At 34.9% G+C, this 22,617-nt stretch overlaps 2 protein-coding genes across 13 annotated transcripts in view; both read left to right on the plus strand.

The window, feature by feature from the left end:
• Positions 1–28: 28 nt before the first annotated feature.
• On the plus strand, positions 29–3,341 carry LOC127812206 (heat stress transcription factor A-4b-like). Of its 3 annotated transcripts, XM_052352577.1 has the most exons (3): positions 29–461; positions 766–1,258; positions 2,034–3,341. In XM_052352577.1, exons 2-3 carry the CDS (start codon positions 1,031–1,033, stop codon positions 3,159–3,161), a joined length of 1,356 nt encoding a protein of 451 aa, XP_052208537.1. In that variant the 5' UTR covers positions 29–461; positions 766–1,030; the 3' UTR covers positions 3,162–3,341. The 3 variants fall into 3 exon arrangements, with proteins under 3 accessions (XP_052208537.1, XP_052208536.1, XP_052208538.1); XM_052352576.1 differs by having other exon boundaries at positions 29–1,258; XM_052352578.1 differs by lacking the exons at positions 29–461; positions 766–1,258 and adding an exon at positions 1,283–1,926.
• A 2,781-nt stretch (positions 3,342–6,122) lies between these two features.
• The window catches only part of LOC127810822 (probable sugar phosphate/phosphate translocator At1g06470), a 25,614-nt gene continuing 9,119 nt past the window's right edge, over positions 6,123–22,617 (plus strand). The window contains exons 1-12 of one of the 10 annotated variants that reach the window (XR_008025589.1): positions 6,125–6,359; positions 6,736–7,570; positions 7,686–7,855; positions 10,886–10,971; positions 11,155–11,204; positions 12,464–12,531; positions 14,742–14,842; positions 14,985–14,997; positions 17,589–17,773; positions 18,099–18,185; positions 21,649–21,769; positions 21,849–21,943. Coding sequence is in view for 5 of the 10 variants with exons in the window: in XM_052350379.1 (XP_052206339.1) it covers positions 7,038–7,570; positions 7,686–7,855; positions 10,886–10,971; positions 11,155–11,204; positions 12,464–12,531; positions 14,742–14,842; positions 14,985–14,997; positions 17,589–17,773; positions 18,099–18,185; positions 21,849–21,943 (1,388 nt within the window). In the remaining 5 variants the exon portion in view is untranslated. Of the gene's footprint in view, positions 6,360–6,735; positions 7,571–7,685; positions 7,856–10,885; positions 10,972–11,154; positions 11,205–12,463; positions 12,532–14,741; positions 14,843–14,984; positions 14,998–17,588; positions 17,774–18,098; positions 18,186–21,648; positions 21,770–21,848; positions 21,944–22,617 lie in introns of those variants that run through there. The other 9 variants (XR_008025590.1, XM_052350379.1, XR_008025588.1 and 6 more) reach the window with 9 other exon arrangements.

Genomic DNA, 22,617 nt, shown 5'->3' on the forward strand with positions numbered 1-22,617 from the left:
GGTCCGATTTTTAAAACAGTGCTTTCTGTAGCCCACCCAAGGCCGCGTGTTCTCGAAATCTGTTCTAGCAAAGTCAACACCAAGGAGGAAAACCAGTGCGAAAGAAGGGAAAAGAGAAAAATTCTCACAAGGTGTACCAATCAACTGGTGGATTTCAGTATCAGAATCGGACGACAAGGCAACAACTTTGATGAAATCCCGACTCCATCCGAAATTGGGTCTTCTTGTAACGAAAAGTCAAAGCCGCCGTCGTGGCTGGTTTCTACCTCTTTTCCTCCTCCCGTACAACGCCCAGAGGAATGGTCCCAAAAATCCTCCTCCTCCTCTAGAACCCACCAATCAATCTCTTTCTCTTTCTAGAAAACGCGGTTCTGATTTTGTATTTCTTAAGCAAAGGCATCGATTGCGCCAATCAGCTGAAGGGACTGAAGATTCGGTTCCTTATATTTGAAGCTCTTCAGGTGAAATTAATAGCTGCAGTATCATTCCCTTTCCTTAATTGCTTGTATTGGTTCCAAAATTTGGACACATCCTTCACTTTGTGAACTGGGTTTGTGCCCTGGCGGCGTATTAAACACTTGTACTCTTTTGATTTCAAATCGGGGTATTTTTCCCCCTTTTTTGTAGTTCGATTCGTAGTATATGGGTTCTGTCCTGGATTTTCACTTTCGTTTTCATTTTGCCGGGTTTTGAGGTCCCCAATCAGTCGTGGATTTTCAATTTTGGGTTTTGAATCAGATTTGAGAATTGCTTCAGCAATTGCAGGTTCTGGATTTTGAAGTGCGTGTCTGGCTAGCCAACCGTTAATTCTGTCTCTGGACTTCAATTTTATGTTTTGATTTAAATTTTGGGATTCTTTGTCTCAATCTGCGTTCCAAAGGTGATGGTGTACTGGGGGTTTGTGGCTTAATTCGAGAATGAAGGGATGTCTCTTGTTTGAGCTTGTGGGACATTGGGTTCTTCTATAGATGATTCCAATTTCTTGGGACTTGGATTTTGGAGGCTTGAGCAACATAAACAGAATTGGGTGATGGATGGTCCTAATGAAGGTTCTAATGGTGCTTCTAATGCGCCGCCACCTTTCCTCTCAAAGACATACGAGATGGTGGAAGACCCCTTGTCAGACAGCATTGTTTCTTGGAGTCGGAGTGGCCTTAGCTTCATTGTTTGGAAGCCACCAGAGTTTTCTAGGGATTTGCTGCCAAAGTTCTTCAAGCACAATAACTTCTCCAGCTTTATCAGGCAGCTCAATACATATGTAAGTACATCAGCGTTGCATCTTGCCTGACACTATTCTGTTGTCTCTTCGTGCTTTGTATCTCAATGGATTTTGGCAGGCTCCAATTAGTTGTATTAGGAGAGCTAAGTTCCATTGATTGATTGCAGAGAAGAGAAGTTTTATGGGAGTAGAGAAATGAATTTAAAAGTTTCAAAATAAGGGGGGAAAAGAAAAGAAGTCCCTCCTATCTGCATTTCCATATTCCAACAATGGTATTTGGGGTGGGGAGGAGGGGGTGGAGATTTGTTTTGAATTTTAACTTGATTTGTTTAGTCATGTTTTTATATTATACAAGTTGATTTCACAATATTAACTATATGATAGAATATAACCATGTCAATTATCTTTATTCACCTAATCCTAGGAAACTTTTCCTTATGAAGATGGTGTTAGAACTTTATCTCATCATTCCCCTACTAGAGGATTGCGTTAAGAACGGTATTGTTCTTTTGCATAGATTTATATTGTCAATGTGACTTTTAAAAGTAAATTGATATTTTAAATGCCATGCCCACGACCTGTCTTGGATTCTTGGTTAAGATAAAAGTGCTGTTGATAATGATGATGGCTTGGTCATCTGAGAAGTAAACCAACAAAGGCTCCCGTGAAAAGAGGGAATGGAATGGAATAAGTATTTAGCAAAAGAGGTAAAGGCAAACCTAGAAAACCTTGGTGAGATTAAAGCTCAATACGTTGTTGTTTGTTCGTATACGTGCTTTTTATGACTCTCTTGCTATTGTTCTTCTTTATGTAGGGTTTTAGAAAGATTGATTCTGAGCGATGGGAGTTTGCGAATGAGGAATTTATTAGAGGACAGAAACATCTTCTAAAGAATATTCACCGCCGCAAGCCAATTCATAGCCATTCTGCACAGAATTCTTTGGTTTCATTAACTGATTCAGAAAGGCGGGAGTTCGAGCAGGTAATTGAGAGGCTGCAACGTGAGAAGAGTTTTCTATTGTTGGAGCTACAGAAGCATAAACAAGAGAAGCTGGAGTATGAATTCCACATTCGGTCACTGGGAGAGCGTCTAAGGACCATAATACACCGTCAGAGGCAAATCATTGGTTTATTTGCCCCGAAAATCCAGAAATCCATGTCTATCTTCAGCCACATGCAACTCTCAGAAGATGATCATAAAAAGAGAAGAAGATTGTTGATATCGAATTACTTAGATGATGAAGCCAATGTGGGAGAAAACCAGATGGTGACATCCCAGAAGGAGAACCTAGATGCTACATGTGTTTCAGTGCTAAATTTGGAGCTAATGGAGAAGTTGGAATCATCCTTAAATATCTGGGGAACTTTCCTACATGAATTTGATCAAACTTTAGGCGAAAAAACATTTGATTTTGGTGTGCTCGCGCAGCCATCACCAGTCATTGTAACAGAGATGCTAGAGACTTCCAGAGATTCCGATAAGAATCTCAACCCACCTTCCCCTACACTACATCCATCCTCTCCTGATTCAATGGACATCGATTCGTCTCCTGAGCTGGCTGGCTCGTCATCTCATTTGGGGAGCCCTGCTGTCTCTTCTATTGGTGTGTGTGTTGATCAGCATCCTAAATGTTCAGGCATCGACGTAAATTCAAACCCTGCCAATGTTCCTGCAGTCGATGCCTCCAAGGAGGGTGTAGAGGAGGCTGCTCCTCCAGCAGTGACGACTAGGGTGAACGATGTCTTCTGGGAACAGTTCCTGACGGAGACTCCAGGTTCTTCGGACACTCAGGAAGCTCAGTCTGAAAGAAGAGACATTAGTGGCATGAGGAATGAGGATATGCAGGAAGATAACAGTAAATTTTTGTGGAAAATGAACAATGTAGATAGCCATACAGAAGAGCAGAGGGGGCTTATCACTCCAGCCAGAGGTACCAGGTGACATTCATTTCTTGTTTCTTGTTTCTATATTTATGTATATGGCTGGTTTGTGTAATAACTTGGCCAAGAGTTGCAGTTCTTGAGTCATTATATCTGTAGATATCAACTGTTTTTGGTTCATTTTAGTGGTCCATTAGATTCTTGTACATGGTTGGGATTTGATTTTCCAGGCTTCTTATCATCTTTGTCCTTGCATGAATTCTATTTCTCGGATGGCCTTCAATATTTTGTTTAGAATTTATGTTATAAGGATAACGATACAGCTAGAGGTGAGGATTCGATCGGTTCAATTATCAAATTGAATGAATTACTCAAATCGAATAGATCAAATTTTTTTAAAAAACTGCACTGAACTAACCAAATAGTTGCTCAAATCGGAAAAAAAAAAAAAAAAAAAAAAAAACTAAAAATAATGAAGTGCAAGTAGTAGAAATAATTTGGAGAATAAGTGTTATTGAGTAAGAATAAGTATTATTTGAGTAAAAAGATTATTAGTTGATTAAAAATAATTTTTACTATATTAACTTTTATGAACAAATTTTAATTTAGAAATATTACTCAATTAAAAAAATTTATTATTCGAGTAAAAGTAATAATACTTGATTAAAAAGTTTTTTTTATTCGATTAATAAATTGACTACAAGGGCTAACACTTTTGTCTTATAATTATTATTCGACTAAAACATTTAATTACTCGACTAAGTATGATATTACTCAATTAAAAATAACTTCTTATTGATTAATAATTCGAGCATTGAGATTTTGGTTGGTTCAGTTATTTTAATTTTTAAGCTATTAGTCGATTAATAAGGTGTTAGTAAATGGCTCAGATTTATACTTAGAGGTGAGTAAAAATTTGGGTTAACTTAACTAATCGAATTGAATTGATTGAAATTGTCGGTTGAATTCGATTAGTTTTTTAGTATGATTTGGTCCGGTTATTATTTTTGGTTAGTTTTGTTTGATTAGGTTAGTTGTTAATTTGATGAAATAATTGAATTAACTTAATCATTCGGCACAAAACAAAATACTTTCATTTTTAACTTAGTTTTGTATTGAATGTTATAATATAATTTGTTTGGTACTTTTTTATTTCCTTAAATTGTTGATTTTTTTGCGTAGTATAACAAAACATTGTCGTTTTTTTGTTTGGTAGTTGTATTGTTATTAACAAAACATTTTTATTTAGTTTGATCGTGTCAAAAAATAAAAATATACATCATGCTTAAAATTCAGATTGTTCAATTAATCGACCAAATCGAAGTTTTTTTTTATTTGTTCGGTCTATTCAGTTGACAAGAAATTTCGATCGATTCTATTCAATTAATGAGTTGAGATAGATTTGTTAAATTTTTAAAATTCAATCGATTCGATTTTCAAATTGAATAAATAGTCACCCTTAATTATGCTAATTAACATTCAATAATCCTAACATATATATAAACACCATAACTGTAAAATTTAATTGAGAAAGTGAAATAAAAATAAAATAAATACAAATATTGAATAAATATTCATTACCCCAATAAATATATCACTATTTACATATTGAGCAGGAAAAGACAGCAATTACAGGTGGCATTGATTAATTGGTCACCGACGCCGCAGCAAGCGCCGCACTGCATATGAACCGCAGAAAATCACAGCTTCCCTCCGTCCCAGTAAATTGACCGCACTTTTTAAATTTTATTTTATTTTCCTAAAAAATATATTAAAAAAAATAATATTATTAATACACTTTATGTACACCTTGAACTACACAAAAGTGTACCAATGATAAAAATGTTCCTCATGAGGTGCGTGAGGTGTATGGAAGCGATGGATATTTTGGTCATAATACCCTTTTATGTAGCCTAAGATGTACAAAAATAATGTATATCTAGCATGATTCCAAAAAAGAAGCTACAAACTCGTACTCTTCTAACGTTGGGGCATCTTTTGAGCAACCACACAGAAAAATCACAAAAACCTAAAACACGACGAAGAAGCTCGAACTAACATAATATAAACCTAATGAGAAATAAAAAAGAAAAAAATAAGAATCGAGTAGAAACAATAATAATTAGACCTACAACAATAAATCCCTTACATGATCGAGTAAGGGCATTCTTCTTCTATTGAAATTTAGATTTCACGGTCACATATTCCAAAATGAAGTTATTTGTCTTGTCTGACGTAAAAATATCACCTCCACATGACTCTTTTTTTTGAGTACTTAGAAATCTCTCACCTTAAGGGTCTCCCACACACTGCTCCACGTATGTGGGATGAGTTAATCACGGTACATGGTATTGTACCAGGTAGAAAACACAGTGCATGATGCCTACAAAGAGCCACCCTCACAGAATGATAAAACTCTCACAGTATGACTACCATGACTCGAACCTACATCTTTGATCGTAATCTATTATATCTAATTTTGTTTCATTGCTAGTCTTATAATAGGGAAGGTCAATTTCCCAAGGAAGGAAATGCTCGCATCTTCCATCATAAGAGAGAACAAAATCGATTCACCATCAAATCAGTTGGTTTGGCAATAGTTGCATTAAACGTATTATCAACAATCACAATTAAGACTATGAACATCTTTTCCTTTAGAATGCACTGAATTAAATTGAGTCCCTTGGAATATTTTTTAAATTTTAAATTAATCATGAATATTTTCTGAAGCACGAAAACATAAAAAAAATATATATATTGTTTTAAAGTTTTCGAAACTCAAAATGTCAAAAAATATTAAAAAAAATATTTTTAAATTATTTTCGTAATTTTAAATTATTTTTATTTTAAATAACTTGTGTTTATATTTTTTTGAATGTGAGATATAATTTATGTTTATATTTAATTAAATAATTATTTTTTAAATTAAAAATTATATTTAAAAAAACCTTTATATTTCTTTTATTTACAAAATACATTTACTTTACTTGCACTCCATAAGACAAATTACAGTTGATATATGCAAGTCCACTTGCAGTGCCGATGTACCTAAGTCGCCTCTCTCTGTCTTCAATGGAACCGCCTACTTAGCGAAGGCCGCTGTCGCCAACGACGTTTCAACGCCATTTTTGTAGCTTAAGCGAAAGGGAAAGGCTGAAAAGCGAAGCGCTCTTCTGAATCTCCACCAAATCAAACACCACCGCTCGAACACCAGATTCAGATCTTTCTTCTTCGCCGTCATCCTTCTCTACGAGCTCAGGTTCTCTCTCTCTCTCTCTCTCTTGAGACTTCCATTGAAGCTTTCTGGAAATACGCCGGGGCATGAACTCGCTTCAGTTTCGTGTCTTTAGCAATCGTGACGTTCTCTCTGAAGTCTGTTGTTTGAATTGTGGATTGCCTTTCAATGATTTGTTTGCGATCCTTTTCGAGCTCCGATTTGGATAGTTCCAGCCGGAAGTCACCGACTCTCTTGTTGAAACTTTGTGTTGCTCTCGGCGATCCAACCAGTCATTGATCACTCTCTCTCTCTCTCTCTCTCTCTCATTTTTACTTTCCGACATATTTCTCTTGCATTTTATATTTCTTTTGAGTTGGATAGGTTGGGGCTTCTGATTCCATTCTGTGACTATTAACAGGAGCTTGTGCACTGCTTGGAAGCATTGGAGTTGTGTATTTATGCAGAAATTGATTCATCGTTGTACGGCTGTTGGATTCCTCTGAATCACAACATTTTCAATTTGTTTGGATAAGGCTTAGAATGAGTCAAGTTTGAGTGTTTTACAGAAAGGAAAAACTTTTAGTTCGTCCAGCACCACACCACCTAGGTGATGGTAATGCTAGAAACTGGAAGTGTAGTTTTCAAGTAAATGGTTGGGTTGTTAGGTAGACTGGAAGGTCGGAGAGAGTATATGGCTCGTGACCTCTAACAGGTAAGGAAATGGTCCAGAGTGATGTCGATACTGAAAAGGTTAAGTTTACTGAACATAATTTTGGCCACAGAGGTAGTCAAGGGTCAGGTCTTTCTAGGGAGCCATCATTCTCAGGCTGGTTCAATGAAGATGGCATGATAAGTAAAGATTACCAAGAAGTTGAAGATCAAACTGTAGAAGACTTCGATTTTGAATTGTCTTTAACACGAGAAGGTGGGTTGGGAGAAGGGCATTTAGACAGCGAGAGAAGCCAATATATGACATTTCAGCCAAAAAGCATGAAGACAAACGGAAGTAACAGTAAGGATGGTGTTTCTGCTCATGGCATGACAAATGGAAATAGAAGATACACATCTTTCAATATTGAAAATGGGTCTAGAACAGAGGGAACTTTCTTGAACATTGGAGATAATGGCTCCGATTCTATGAATAACCATGGAACATATCAATCAGATAGTAAGAGTTATATTTCTTCTATTGATGTGCTGAAGACAATTTTCTTTATACTTGTATGGTACACATTCAGCACATTCTTGACTCTGTAAGTTACTCCAGTACCCTGATCAGTAACTTGCTACATGCTCAATTCATGTAACTCTCAAGTGAAACTTCTTCAAAATTGCTAAATGTTCTTAATACTATCCGTGAATGGGCAGGTACAATAAAACTCTATTAGGGGACCATTTAGGGAATTTCCCAGCTCCCATGTTGATGAATACAATCCACTTCTCAATGCAAGCTATTTTATCAAATGCTATAACATGGTTTTGGTCTCAGAGATTTCGGCCAAGTGTACCTATGTCATGGAGAGATTACTTTTCAAGAGGTAAACCCCTCCTCTCTCTCTCCCTCTCTCTCTCTCTCTCTCTCTGGCTTGTTTTATCAATTTGAGTTTAATGAAACAACCTCTTTGCAAAGCAAGGGTAAGGCTGCATTCAAAAATGACTATCCCCCAGCCTTCGCTAAGTTGGGAGTCTCTTTCATTGAGAATAGCCTTTTTTTAATTGAGTGATCTTCATGTCTTCCATGTTTTTCCAAAGTGATAATAGTGGAATATGTGGAAAAGCCACGGAAAATGAATTCCCTTAACCCCTATCTCTTTTTCAATGAATTATAGCTCTGGCTAGATGCCAGACCGAATCTGCCATGAAGCTTGATTGAGAGGGTCAGGATGATGTTGATTCCTGCCCAATAAAAGGACCAGCCTAATCATGGTGCAGCTGTAATAGCTGAAAAATTTTGAAGTCATCTGTGTCTGGCACTAAGCTCAAATATCACCTGAATGCAACCATATTTGCTTTTAAAGATCATATTAGGATTTTTCTCTCTATTTAGTTTCTATTCTCTCTGTTTAATCTTTCTCGTATGTATTACATTTATTTTTATCTCTAAAGTTTTATTACTTTTGGGATGGGTAATTGAGGCCAATCAATTAGTTTTGAATAAAATTTGTTTTTGTTGTTTCTATATGATCGATCTCTCACAAAAAATTACTGATATCTGTTTATGTTTTGAATTTTATGGACAGCTCCATTTTGGTTTAGTTTGTTTTGTCTGGACTGTGAATATTCTTTGTGATCTTGGGAATAAGATGCTTGTGTTACTTTTCATATTATGGAAAACCTACCCTACTACTATTCCTTGGGAGGTAATTTATTTGCTTTAATAAGTCCCTATTTGCCTAGGAATGAGTAGGACTTTTAAAGAAGATGAAGATCACCCCAGTTGCCTCCATCCTCTCCTTTTTCCCTTTCTGTTTTCTACAGCTTACTAATAAACAACACACAAATTAAATCCCACTAAGTGGGGTCAGGTACGTGGACTCTAGCTTATCAATCATCCCCATCTATGACCAGATCTTTTGTAAGGCCATTGTACGTTATGTTATGATACCTAAGAGTTTCCAATCATGTTTTTCTTCTGTTAAAAATTTCTGCCAATCCATTTACTCTATTTGCAAAGTGTTCATTGGTCTTCTTTCACATGAACAAAATATCTTAATTCCATCTTGCACATCTTATAGTTTGTAGGTGCCACTTTGATATTATCATATATAATTGCATTTTTAATTTTTTTATTTGAATATACATTCACCATAACATTCTCATTTTAGTGGCTCTCATATGTTATACATGTTGGTGTTTTACATAAATATTGCTTTATATTTATATCCATTTGATAAAACTTTTCTTTTAGATTTAAAGGGATTTTATAATCACTTAAAATACTTAATGATAATAATAATTTCCTTCTTCTCTATCTCAATGTTCTATACCTTCAGTTTGCATCATCTTATTGTTTTTCTGTGCTGTACCTTTTTCTAGTTACTTTTAACTTTTGTTCCTGTCAAATCCTAGTGGAGGTTTAACTACTATTTGTGGTTCAAGATCTAATGATATATCATAATAATTGATGCAAATATCTTAGAGCATGTTTGATGGGGGGATTGGTTTAATCCAACACCTAAGCCTTATCCCTTGTTTGGTGCAGCCCAAGGATTAGGCTTAGCTAATCTTCAAGACAAGTTAGTTCCATGGGGGAGGGTTAATTTGTCCCACCCCCTCCCCTTGGGACAAATTAGTCCCAGTAGCTCCAGTGACGAAAATGTCCCCTTACTAAAATTGAGGAAAGCCGTGGTTCCTTTTTGTAATTAATAAATGAGAGGTATTATGATATTTTTCAAGGTAATCCCACATTTATACCTTCTTCAAACCAAACAAGGGGTAGGTATTACCTTGAGTAATACCTCCTACATCAAACATGGTCTAGCATTGTTTATTCCCATCAATAATTTGACCCATCCTTAATTCAATCCCATCACAAAATAATCCCTGTACCGAAAGACCCGTAGGTCTATAGGAGTGTCTAAACGATGTGGTTGACTTATTTAGTAAAACGGATTGATGTGTCCTAAATCATATGCCTTCACTCATTGTGAACCATATGTAAGTAACAAACTTTCAGTTGCGTAGTTCTTTTATAGTTTGGATGGATGGCCATCTAGTTGGCCTCTACAACTTGTGGACTTAGGTGTTATTTGTTTTAGAAAGGAGATTGGAGATTATATATGTTGTTCTTCAGGGTGTTTTGACTTAACTGATCTTCATGATAAAAAAAATACAGTTACCTCCATTTTTATTAACTTTTAGAAACAGTTACTTTTTATGGTTTTTTGTTTTTGCTTGAACATTGTTATTTGTCATCTAGATTATGAAGAATTCGTCATGTTGCTCTGTTCTAGACCATTTTGAGGACAAATTTATTCTAAGGGTTTTAATTACTAAGGTGATTTAGAATTTGAAGCTATTTAAGACTTTTTCTTTTGCATGTTGATCTTCAAGGACCATGTTCTTGATTTTTCCTTCACTGATTCTTGTGGGAAATTAATAATTATGCGATCAAATAATAAGGTCATGCTCGTATGAATTTGCTCTAAATTCAATTGAGATTGAAATGGAATTTGTGGAGGGTAGAATTTGGCAATCACATATGGCATGAACTGTATCCAATGGTGATATTGAAATGTTGGAATATTGGGTGAAGTTCCTACAAATGGTTTTAGTGAGTGCTAATGGTAGATTATGTGCACTGTGCACCTGTTCGATATGTTTATGATGTTGCATTACTCTATTGTAGATTATAGCATGTGACAAAGTATGGCATTGTTCTTTTGTCATTTTCATATCTCTGTCTCCGATGATGTTCATCTCTTATCCAGTCATATTATCTCTTTCCCATCCAACCTTGAATTTTACTGGCATCAATCATTCCTCCCTATTTTTAGTGCAAAATTCTGGTTTGTATTTTATTAACTATTCTGACCACTAATGCTACAGATGGACTTTGCCTTTCGCAGTTGTGCCAACTGCTCTGGGAACAGCATTCGACATTAACTTAAGCAACGCTTCTCTTGTTTTCATCTCTGTTACATTTGCTACTATGGTTTGTCTTCCTTTTCTTTCTTGTTGCATTTGCAATAACTGCATCACAGAGACCTTTTCTTTTTGTTTCTGCTTCCCCCTGTAATATATAGTTCCAATTGTGAAGTAATGCATGCTATTTTTGTCGTACTGCATTTCATCACAACTGTCTGTAATTTTGAATCTCTTTTTTCTCCTTTTGCAGTGTAAATCAGCATCTCCTATATTTCTCCTTATATTTGCTTTCGCATTTAGGTAAAGCATCATCAAAGTATCTAATATTACCAATAAATTCTCTGTAGTTGCTTTAAATAGTTTCTCATATGGATATTTTGCCATCATAAAGCGTGGAACTGCAATATTCCCATAATTAGCTGCTTTTAGTAAACTTGCGGAGAGCTCTTTTAGCCAATTTTATGGGCAGTCTATGACCCATAGGACAATACGATGGCTTTCGATTGTGGGACATCCAAAAACAACAGCTTGTCAACTTAAGACTATTAACTTGCTAATTGCCCCAAAAAGGTTTAAATTATTGTGAAAGGGTCCCAACAATGCATATCAACCTTTCAAATGTTGGTTGCATGTAGAAAAACTGAACTTGGGGTGTAGCACTCAAATAAATCAAGAGTACACATCACAATAATGGGATATGCCAAGCAAAAATATTAATAATAGTAGTAGGAGGAGGAGCAGCAGGAGGAGTAGTGGTAGTAGTAATAATAATTGGTTACAAACACTTGTAACAAGACTTAAACTCAAACCTCCTGGAACCAAATATCATGTTTGGTTACTACTTTGTTCCTAACATTTAAACTTTTAGGGGAAGTACCCAAAATTATATATCAAACTTTAAACAACAATGCATCACCAAAGTCAGATTTTGCAGTGTGTTGTTTCTCGTGTTTTCACAACTTACATCACTTTTTGAAAACTAAAGGTTCTAATTTTTATTACTTTTGCAGAACATTTATGTACCCCACAAAGTGGGATTAAGGTTTGACATGTTGTTATTGTTGCAAAACACTTATATACTAATAGTATAAAAACAAAAACAATTTCACTGTTAGTGTAACTATCATCTTTGTGTTCTTTAGACTATGGCTTACATAAGAAACTTTTGAGTTTAATAGTGAGTCATTACATGTTATAGAATGGTCTTACTATGCTACAAAATGGTCTCATTGTGTCTCACCATATGCTTTTCAACATGTCTAGTTACATGCTACCAAACAAAATGGGTTACCATGTTTCTCTATTGGATATTACCAAAAATAAAGTCATCATGTATTTCAAGGTATTATGTGTAAGATATACGCCCATCCACTTTAAACCAATTCAACTTGTTCTCTCAGTAATAGAAAGCAATGCTTTCGTTATCTTTGTAATCTGTTATGTAACTTGATCATCTTTATACAGATTAAAGTTTTATTGATTTGTTTCTTTAATACTAATTATGACTTATTTTGAGATGGATATGTTTTCTGGTTTCTAACTCATAATTTTATTGGCAGGTTGGAGTCTCCAAGCTTTAAACTTTTGGGTATCATCCTTGTCATATCCATTGGAATTCTGTTAACGGGTATGCACCTTCACAACATACCTGCTCAAAATAAGAAAATAATATAGATTCTTCATTTGCATGGATTCTAGTCATTTCATTTCTGCATACGCATCTTTTTACTTTTCTGGAAGGATGCATGTTCTTTGTTTCTTTTTTCTTTTCCTAACTGGAAATGCATAAAGGATGGCACTTCCAATAGTCTTATATTCCTTCTGCTTAAAGATACCTTATGTGTTGTAACGATTGATTAAGGAAATTTTCTGTTTTCATTTTCATCTTTCCTTGGAAATCTCTACTTAAAGATTAGTTACAGAAATCTCGGATCTATTGTCTGAAAAAAGGGGAGATTATTGAGTATATCCTCAGATTTATGGTAGAATGGTTAAAACAGAGAAATTTCCAGCATTTTATGCAATTGTAAAACCCCTTCAGGGATAAAAAGGAATTTTATTGGAATGTTTGACAGTTATGCATCAACATATGCAAAATGTTATCATAATTGAGATGAAGATGTTATGGTGGATATAGATCTGGACTAGATCCAATAAGAATCAGTTCCAACATATCCACTTATAAATGGATCTGTTAGATCTGGTCCTTTTTAAGTTTGATATTAAACTAGATCCATTAAATAATAATTTATTGCAAATATGTTGTCATAACACCATATACTTGCAAAAAATCAAAGCAAAGTCCCATACTTCTAAATTCTAATATTCAATTACACATTAATTTTAAAAAATATTATTCTCATTCATTAATAATATGGTAAAATCAACCCAAAACCCCTATGGTTTGGGTCATTTTCATGTAGGCCCATATGGTGTATTTTTAGCATTGAAGGTGTCACGACCCTAGGGTACAATGGTCATTAAACATGCGGCAATTACTGATTTGTATTTTTATTGTATTTCTTTAATTACATTTCTGTTTTGGATGAGAAGTTGTAATACTTTCAATTACAAATGATAACTGAAAGCACTAACAGTAAGAGTAGCTATATAAGCTACCCGAGAGGCTCTTTTGGAGGATATTAAGTAATAATTGATTGAATGCTTCTCTCTCTTCAGTTCTCTCTCGCATCTTTGTGCTCTTCTCTCCCTTCCTCTCTGTTCTACTTCTATTCTTGTTGTCTCCCTCCAATTCTCTCTTTCTCTCCCGAATTCTTCTCAATTTTCCATCTAAACCCTAGTCCCTAGCCAAACCCTAGGGTCGTAACAGGAGGTTCCTCTTATTTACGCCTTTTTATAAAGAGCCCCCTCCATTAAGTGAATAGCCCAAATAGGTTATCTTTGATGTTGGATTTGAATGTTGAAAAATTAAAAAGTAACTCGTATGGGGTTTACATGACCGAAAGTAAAACCAAAGGAACTAGACTGTGGCTCTTGACTTAACTGAAGGGAGTCTTAGAAAAAAAAAAATGTAAATAACAAGGACCTTACATGTTAGAAGTTAACCACATGTGATCTACGTGCAAATGGCCCAAATCTCAGGAGGTCTGGGGGAAATTGACCCCCTTAATAATTACTAGTCATTTATGTACATATGCATGCTATATATTCATATACATTTGTAAATGTATACATGCATATATATGTATATGTTCATGTGTGTGTGTATGCATATACATATGAAGTTAACCTGTGTTGGAATACAACTATGTAATCATCTCTCAATGTATATATGTGTGTATATACATGTATAAATCTAATTTATTCAAAGAAAACAAACAAAAAAAATCTAAAAAAACACGAATCTGCATTAGATCCAGATCTGTGAGAACTGATCCAAGTATAAATGGATTGGACTCGACCATTACCTGGGGGACTTGAATCCTAACTGATCTGGATTGGACCAGTTCTGAACCATTGGCAAACCTATGGCTAGTTGCCCTTACAAACTGTGCATATATGATGGCAACAAATTCCATTTGGTGATGGCAATTATTCTGATCACTTCATGCAGTGCCGAACCATTTTCATGTTTAAAATAATGTTGTTATTTAAATCTGATTTCTTTGAGGTGTTCCAAGTTTTTTTTAAATCTATTCAAATTAATAACTATCTTTTATCTCTTATCTCAAAGTATTTTTCTGTCCAAAAGAAAATAGTGGCAACCAACCTCACTATTATGGAGAATCTGATAAACTCTTATCTCTGAGTCATTTTCCATTTTATCCAATATGAATATATCTTCTCTTCAATCATGACTATGTCTGTGTACTCCAGTTGCAAAAGAGACTGAATTTGACTTCTGGGGATTTATTTTTGTTATGCTTGCTGCTGTGATGTCTGGGTTTCGTTGGACCATGACTCAAATTCTACTTCAGGTTTGATCTCTCTCTCTCTCTCTCTCCTGTTTTTTTTTTCTCTTCTTTCTTCTCCTATTTTAGCATGCTTACTTTGTTTTTCTTGCCTTGGTATTGGAATTTTCATTCTGTTGGTGCATGCGAAACCCAAATGGAAATGAAGAAAGAAGTATACGGTAAGCACTATTATTTACATTTGAATGCATATTTGAGCAAGTCCTTGCTTGTAAATGCTGATGCTCAAATGTCTCTTATGCCACATCTGTGCAATATCCAGATAACAATTCTAGTCCATGGAACTGTTTTATGAAACTATACCTAAAATGTACAGTCATCAATTGATCTTTGCGAGGGTTACAATATTGTCTCTGTGCTTTGTGCCACTTTTCCTTGTTATTAATATGTATCACATAATCTATTAGCAGTCAATAACAACAGCAGCAGCAGAGCAATCACAAGCCTTAATCTCACTAGGTGGGGGTTGGCTACATAAACTCTAGATCTTCAACCATCTCTATCCATGGCAACCTCTCTAAGGCCATCTAGCCTGTCATGCCTAGGAGCAGTCGTGAGTAAAAACTGATCCCATTATCTAACAATAAAAGAAAGCTTGTGAGAAATACTTTCAGGATTTGATCCTAAGAAGAAATCAAGTCTGTGTACTCCAAACTCTGGGGGTGTCATTCTTTTTATCTTTGTGGATACCCTCTTCTGGATAGAAAAGTTAAAACTTTGATTTTTAAATGGTGAGAAAGGCTTAAATTGTTTTAGTTTTGTTCTAACTTTGGATGGAGTTAAGAGGAATATCTTGATGAATATATAGACAAGAGGCAATTAGCCATAAATTGCAGTCAATTCAGCTTGGGCTGGAGAGTCCTAGTATATGCTTGTACTTAGAAAGAACGATATTTCAAACAAGAGGACATGGAAAGCCTTGTAAACTAATATCCTACAGTTCACTTATTACTGGGAATCAAATCTTCAAAACGCACTAAATAAAAAATTATACTTTTCTGGGTGAAGAAAACAGAAAAAGCATGCTCCAGAACTATCTGTTATATTTATGATACCTGTTGTGCAACAATTGGTCCATTGCTAAGGTTATTTATGCAGTAGGGAAATGCTAGTCCAGTTCCATGTTACACAAGCAACCCATGTTTGAGCTTTTCCCCCTCAAATTTAGGTTCCAGTTCTTAGACAACTGGGATGGGGGCGGGGGGAAGTCTTGAATTCTTGTCATTGGTCATGCAGCAAGTCAGGCCATAGTTACACGGAGTGTGGTTCAGTCCGATTCGTGGAATATATTCAGGTACTAGGTACGCATTCATGGAGGGTTGGATTAGTTGGTACATCAGTTTGGTTCATGGTTCGCTTTGAATAATGTATTGGTACGCTTAACAAAATTCAAAGGAAATTTTTTTTTATATTCATAAGATATTGCAATGAAATAAGGTTCAACTTAACTGAAAGTGAGTCTGCAATTACATAATGCCATAACAGTAGGACCAGAAACAGGGGAAAAAAAACTGAATGTTAACAAATTTAAAGCTAGCAGTCATCTCAAAAGCTTAATGATAAGGTGAACTTCTTTCATCTCCCAATAATTTCTGAGTTTAGACCATTGAATTTGGGCTATCAAGTCACTTTAAAGTTTTATATCACCTATGAGATAGTTCCTTTCCTTTTTATGAATGTGAGGAAATGATAGGTTAAGGATCTAAAAAGTAATGATTGTTATTAGAAGTAATGCTATTAGAGTTAGCTTCTTAAATGTATTAATCTAATAAATAAGATCTATTAATTGGTTCACCTTATCTGATTTTGTTATTATTATTTATGTATAGAATGTAAAAGAATTTTAACCTTAACACATAGGTTGTAAAGGAGCTATTCAACATTTTCTATCTTCTTCTAAGGTTCTTGTTAAGTGTTAAACAATGATGATATAATGAATTTTTGCTGTAATTCAGAAAATTAGTTTTTGTTCTGGTGTCCTTTCTTCATTGTGCTATTTAATTTCTTCCAATCCTCACAAAGCAGACCGAGCCTTGTGTACTGGTGATGCATAATCCAAATTGTTTCAATCATTCACTTTTTGGTGATGTTGAGTGTTTTTTAACCTTCTTTTAGTCCTGATCTTGAAGGAGACCTCCTCTTAAAATTAAATATCAATAGAGAAAATGCAGATTTCTCTTGGTAGATCCAAAGAATTATTTGACCCGTCAACAAAACATTAGAGTGTTTTAGTCCACACTGACCATTTTATATTTTGGTTAAGCTGAAAGGTGATGCATGGACTTACTGAGGTGCCCTGCCATTTTCTCTTGGTAAACTTCAGTTGAAGTTGTAAATGAAAATTGGTTTTACTACAACATAGACAGACCAGCATTATAACATTAATTTTCAACTTATAGTCTTCTTTACGAGGAAATAAGCTATTTTTCATCTTTAGCATTCTGTAGAAAGTATAAACAGAAATCAGAAGATTAAATGATATGGTTTTATCTTTGTTGAGAATAGGAGGTGACATATATAGATAGTTAATGCTGGAAGGCTAACTGCCATGGCAATTTTTATGCAGAAAAAACTAGAATGTACTTTTAATGGGTTTTTGTAATCGTCTTTTCCCCTGACTGTTTCTGTTCAATTTATTGCTTAGTCTAAAATTTAATGTTCAATTAAAAAAGCTTAATTGAATCTTTTTAATTTTAGATCACATAATTGCTATAAATGCTTCAAATGTGCCTTTTATTATTTTTTGTTCCAGGCCTGGAAAATCCACTTACCTTGATGAGCTATGTAACTCCAATAATGGCAATGGCAACTGCTCTGCTATCTCTTATAATAGATCCTTGGGATGAATTCAGAAAGAATAGTTACTTCAATAGTTCGTGGCATATCATACGAACTTGCCTGCTGATGCTTCTTGGTGGAACTCTAGCCTTTTTTATGGTAGAAATTTTAAATCTTGTATCCTTACTATTCACCATTGCTGCTTTTATGTTTTTCTTGTAGTCATGTTCTCTAGTTTAAAAATTTCCCCTGCATGTTGTCACTGAGGATAATTCATTGTGACAAAGCATTTGGGGGTTCGGATTACTTTTTTTCATCTTAAAAGGTGGAGTTAGGATTTCTAACTTCATGGCATTTTCGTGTTATTAATTTACCTTGTATTTCCACTATAGTTAGGGAGATTGGGGGTGCGAGATTTAACCTATTACCTTTTCTTCTTTTCATTGATTTTCATTTTTCTTTCTTTTCTTTGTGTGTGTTTCAGGTATTGACAGAGTACATTCTTGTTTCAGTAACTAGTGCTGTGACTGTGACAATAGCAGGAGTTGTCAAAGAGGCTGTCACTATTTTGGTATGAACTGTCTGATTATTTTTAAATAAAAGTACATAATATGCAATGTCTTGGTGGAAGCTTCTGGTTATGTATTTAATAAATGCACTGAAAGAGCTAGAACTCTTGATAATTATAGGAAGACAAACTGTAATCACTAAATGAAACACCAACAAACTCTGTTTATATTCTTGTTGTAGGGTGATGGAGAACCTAAATGTAGGGATTTCAAGATTTTAGGAAGCTCTAATCAAGACAAATATTAGAAATTAGTGGATCGGTAATTTTATTTTGATTTCGTTGTAGTTTTTATTTCTTTAATTTTAATTATTTCTCTTCCTAGATGAGATATGTTGACACCCTATATAAAATATTTCTTCATGTAATATGTATTCTAAAAAGCAGCCATAGATTGAATATTTCATTGATAAACAGATTTGAAATTTGTTCTCAGTTTGAGATTCGTTATCAGTGCTTCGGGTTTGAGATTCATTCGCAGTATGTAAGTTTTTATGTGATCCTATCCTTCATCAATTGGTATTAGAGCAACCTTCAATCCCTGGCTAATTACAACCAAATGCTACCATTCTTCTAACCCCAAAAACCGTAAGCATTTGACTCCAATCTTCTCTCTACTCATTGCCACCCATAACAGCTAACCAAAAACAACATAAGGAAGAAAGAAATTGAAGAAGAGAAGATATAAGATGTGTACACTACAGCCATAATAGAGTAGTCACACATTCCAGCAACCACCAGATTCCATTATCTGGCCTCAACACCACCAACTGCAGGCTCTGGCAACCATGCTGTAAAGGTTTTGCCAGTTGTGATCGAGCAAAAAATTGTGAGTATTTTCAACTTAGTGCATTATTTAGCTAAGGACTTTGATGAGGGTGATTATGTCATGGTTCATTTGATTCATATCCATCATGAACAATACCCCAAATATCCTTTTAAGACATCCCTTGGTTGAACTAGTAAACCATTCCCCATCCTATGAACTCTTGGACCTAATGCATCTTTGCTTTATTTACCTGACAACATGAATACAGTCATGTTATTCATGCAAAAATTTCTCACTTTACCAAGGCAAATTTGAGCCTCCTTTCTAACCTACTAGTGTTCCTACAGGTCTTCAAGATCCTCAATCTTCACCTTTTCCATGGGGTAGGCATGTCATTGATGTTGTGCTACATGATGAGATTGTTGCTTCATCTTGCAGAGGATTTCAAAGGTTCTTATTTAGATGAAGAGGTTGTCACAATTCAGATGCTACTCGGTGTCATGTACCTAGGTTTAACCTAGGGTTTTAAGAGGAAAATTGGAAGAGATCGAGGAAGGTAGAACAGAAAGAGAGAGATAATAGACATAATTGAGAGAGAAACAGAATCCAAAGGGAAATCAGAGGAGGCGAGAGAGGAAGAACTCGGAAGAAGAGAGAAAGAGAAGAAGAGAAGCTGAGGGAGGGAAGATCAGTCAGATCTGTGAGGGAGAGAACCTGGAGAGAGAAAATATGAAGTCTAAATTTCATATATTTCACATAATGATTTCTTTACAGCTCTAGTAGCTTTATATATAGCTACTTTTCCTAGTTAAGTAATTCTGTTACAAAGTAAAATAGAAAATACAACAACTAAAATAACAAAATAAGTACTACTAAATTACTATTATATCCTTGGGGTTATGACACTTGGTTCATTACTGCTGAGAGTAGAAACAATAATATAAAAAGATAAAGTTGACTCTTTTTCTACTAGCTTAAACTTTTAAATCAAATGGTGGTTAACAATTCAACATGGTACATGAGCAAGTAAAGATCCTGAGTTCAAACCTCACTACTAACCTAATATTTAAATTGTTGCTTGTGTGTGGGCCAGTTGTGCAGTGAAGTCTGGCCACATGTGAGGGGGTGTGTTGAGAGTTAAAATAATAATATAAAGCTAAAGTTAATTGATAGGACCTTACTCATTTGATTGAATTTTAGCTCTTACAGTAGGAACTACCCAATTACAGTAGCTTATAACAATGGATAATAGGAATAGCAAGAAAAGAAAACAAAAGAAATCAGGCCTATTCGAGAGGGCCTCATTCTCCAATGGTTTCTTCAACAAATTTTCAGATGTCCTCTCTCTCCTCCACCCTCCCCATTTATACCTCTCTCCCGTTCTGTTTCATCCACGTGAATGAATATTCTCTTCTAACCAACTTCTGACTCTTTTGCCCCTGACTCAATTCCCTTGTTGCCTCTATTGTTCCTCTCCTTTTACGCCTTTGATAGGTGAGACTAATGGGAGTCCTAACATTAATTCTTTATCTATCAACTTAAACTTTTTAAATCAGATGGTGGTTAACAATTCAACAAAAATGACAACATAAAATAAGAAGTTAACCTTCTACTAACAGGTTAAGCTTTTAGATGAGATAGTGTTTAACAATTTAATAATTACTAATGACTTTCGACTCTTAGATTTGAAGTTCTTGGAGTGGTCCTAGCATTCGAACTCAGCATGGCTGGATTCTTTTCGGCTGGAGGAGAATGATGGGGAACCTAAACCTAGGATTTGAAGTTTTAGAAAAGTCTACTATTGATTTTAGTAAAAGTCTAATCAGGATAAGAATCTGGAAATTAACAGATTGGTAATCTTATTTTCTTTCCTAATTAGTTTTTATTTCCTTAATTTTAATTATTCCTCTTTCTGAATCGGGTTTGTTAACCGCTATATAAACATCTCTTAGTTTATTCTAAAAAGAAGCATTGTATTGATTATTGAATTGATAATAAAATTGAGATTTGTTCTCCATTTGAGATCCATTCTCAGTGTTCTCGTGAGTTTTTGTATTATCCTGTCCTACAGCAAAGGGTTTCTTCAGGAGATGAATGGTTTACTATTTTAATTACTTGTCCAATAGTTTATCCCACAATTCTTTTGATGTATTATGTGAAAAAGTTCAGACTTATGTCAAGAATTATTCAAAAAGTGTCCTAACTAAGATTTGTAGAAATTTTAGATAAAAGTAGCTTTGACAGAAGCAATGGTTTGTGGCATTTTGTTAACATTGCTGAAAAATTGGTTTAAAGAATCACCCATAAAATCCAATCTTCAGGGCTTGAAAATCTCCTGTTTTTGATTCACTGACAAGGGACAGGTGCACAGACCTCCTTATCCCACAGCTAATACTATCATATTTGCATTCACCGTTGTGGTCATATCAAACATTTGATTCATGCTTGAAAGCAACCAAATCTGTTTGTGAACCCCTGCCTATGTTGAGGCAGATAGCCAATGCTGTATGGAGAAGTTTATGATAAACTGAGGCAAATTGAATTTGATAGAGTTTTAAGTCTGAAGGCTCAGCCTCAGCATTGCCTTTCATGTTTACGTAACAAGGAGCAACAGCAGATGATCTTTCTGTTTCCATTTGAAGTTTTATTACACAGAAGTTTTATTTTTTGTGTAATTGATATTTTCTTGGATAGCAGTTAGTACATTGAAAGTGAAGCAAGATTTGAATCCTTCAGACTTGATACTGTTGAGCTGTAAGATTAGCCACCCAGAAGCAACAGAAGCATTTGTCACTGGGACCTTTTATTTCTTGTTCAAGTAAACCAATGAGCACAACATGTCTATGCTTTTGATATTGTTTCTCCACTTAATGCTTATGTTACTTGCTCTTTCTCAGGTTGCTGTATTTTACTTCCATGACCAATTTACTTGGTTGAAAGGGGTTGGTCTTATTACAATCATGGTTGGTGTGAGCTTGTTCAACTGGTACAAGTAAGTCATTAAACATGATCTTCTAGCAGAAAGTTCCTCATCTTATTTGTTTATTCCTTTTTGGGCCCTCTAAAATTGAAGTTAATTTTCCTTACCCTTATATTGAAGTTTTTTATGTCTAGCTCACTAATTATTGTATGCAAATTAGATCATCTGTTGCCTAAAATTATAAAGTTTTTTGGTGACCTCCAACATTATTATTCTTTTCATCCCATTTGTTTCAGTCATTTTCTTTCAACTTTTGAAACCCTTCTCATTCAGATTTCGTTTCAAACCTCATATCTTTGTCAAGACAACTCCTCTTTATTCAGTTATTTCATGAAATTGCTCTCTCTCTCTCTCTCTCTCACTCACACACCACACACACATACATAAAAGCAAACAAAACAGAAAATAAAGCTAAAGGACAGCTGTTTCAGTTCTTGACCTCAATGGTTGTAAACTTATACTATATAGTGCAGTTATTGAAATTTATTTTCCATAGTAAGCCAATGTTTGCATTTGTAATTAGTGGCAGCTCTCATGATTCACTTTTCCTGCATTGAAGGATTATAACTTTTCTTTACAAGCAAAAGAATTTCCGGTCTAATGTTTGAGAATTCCTATTCTGAACACTGTTGTGTAGCAAAGTTCTGCCACTTCGCTGATAGTTGTCAATAGTGTTACCTCTTTTC

The sequence above is a fragment of the Diospyros lotus genome, chromosome 10 (assembly GCF_014633365.1).
Source record: "Diospyros lotus cultivar Yz01 chromosome 10, ASM1463336v1, whole genome shotgun sequence".
In the NCBI taxonomy this organism is placed as follows: Eukaryota; Viridiplantae; Streptophyta; class Magnoliopsida; order Ericales; family Ebenaceae; genus Diospyros; species Diospyros lotus.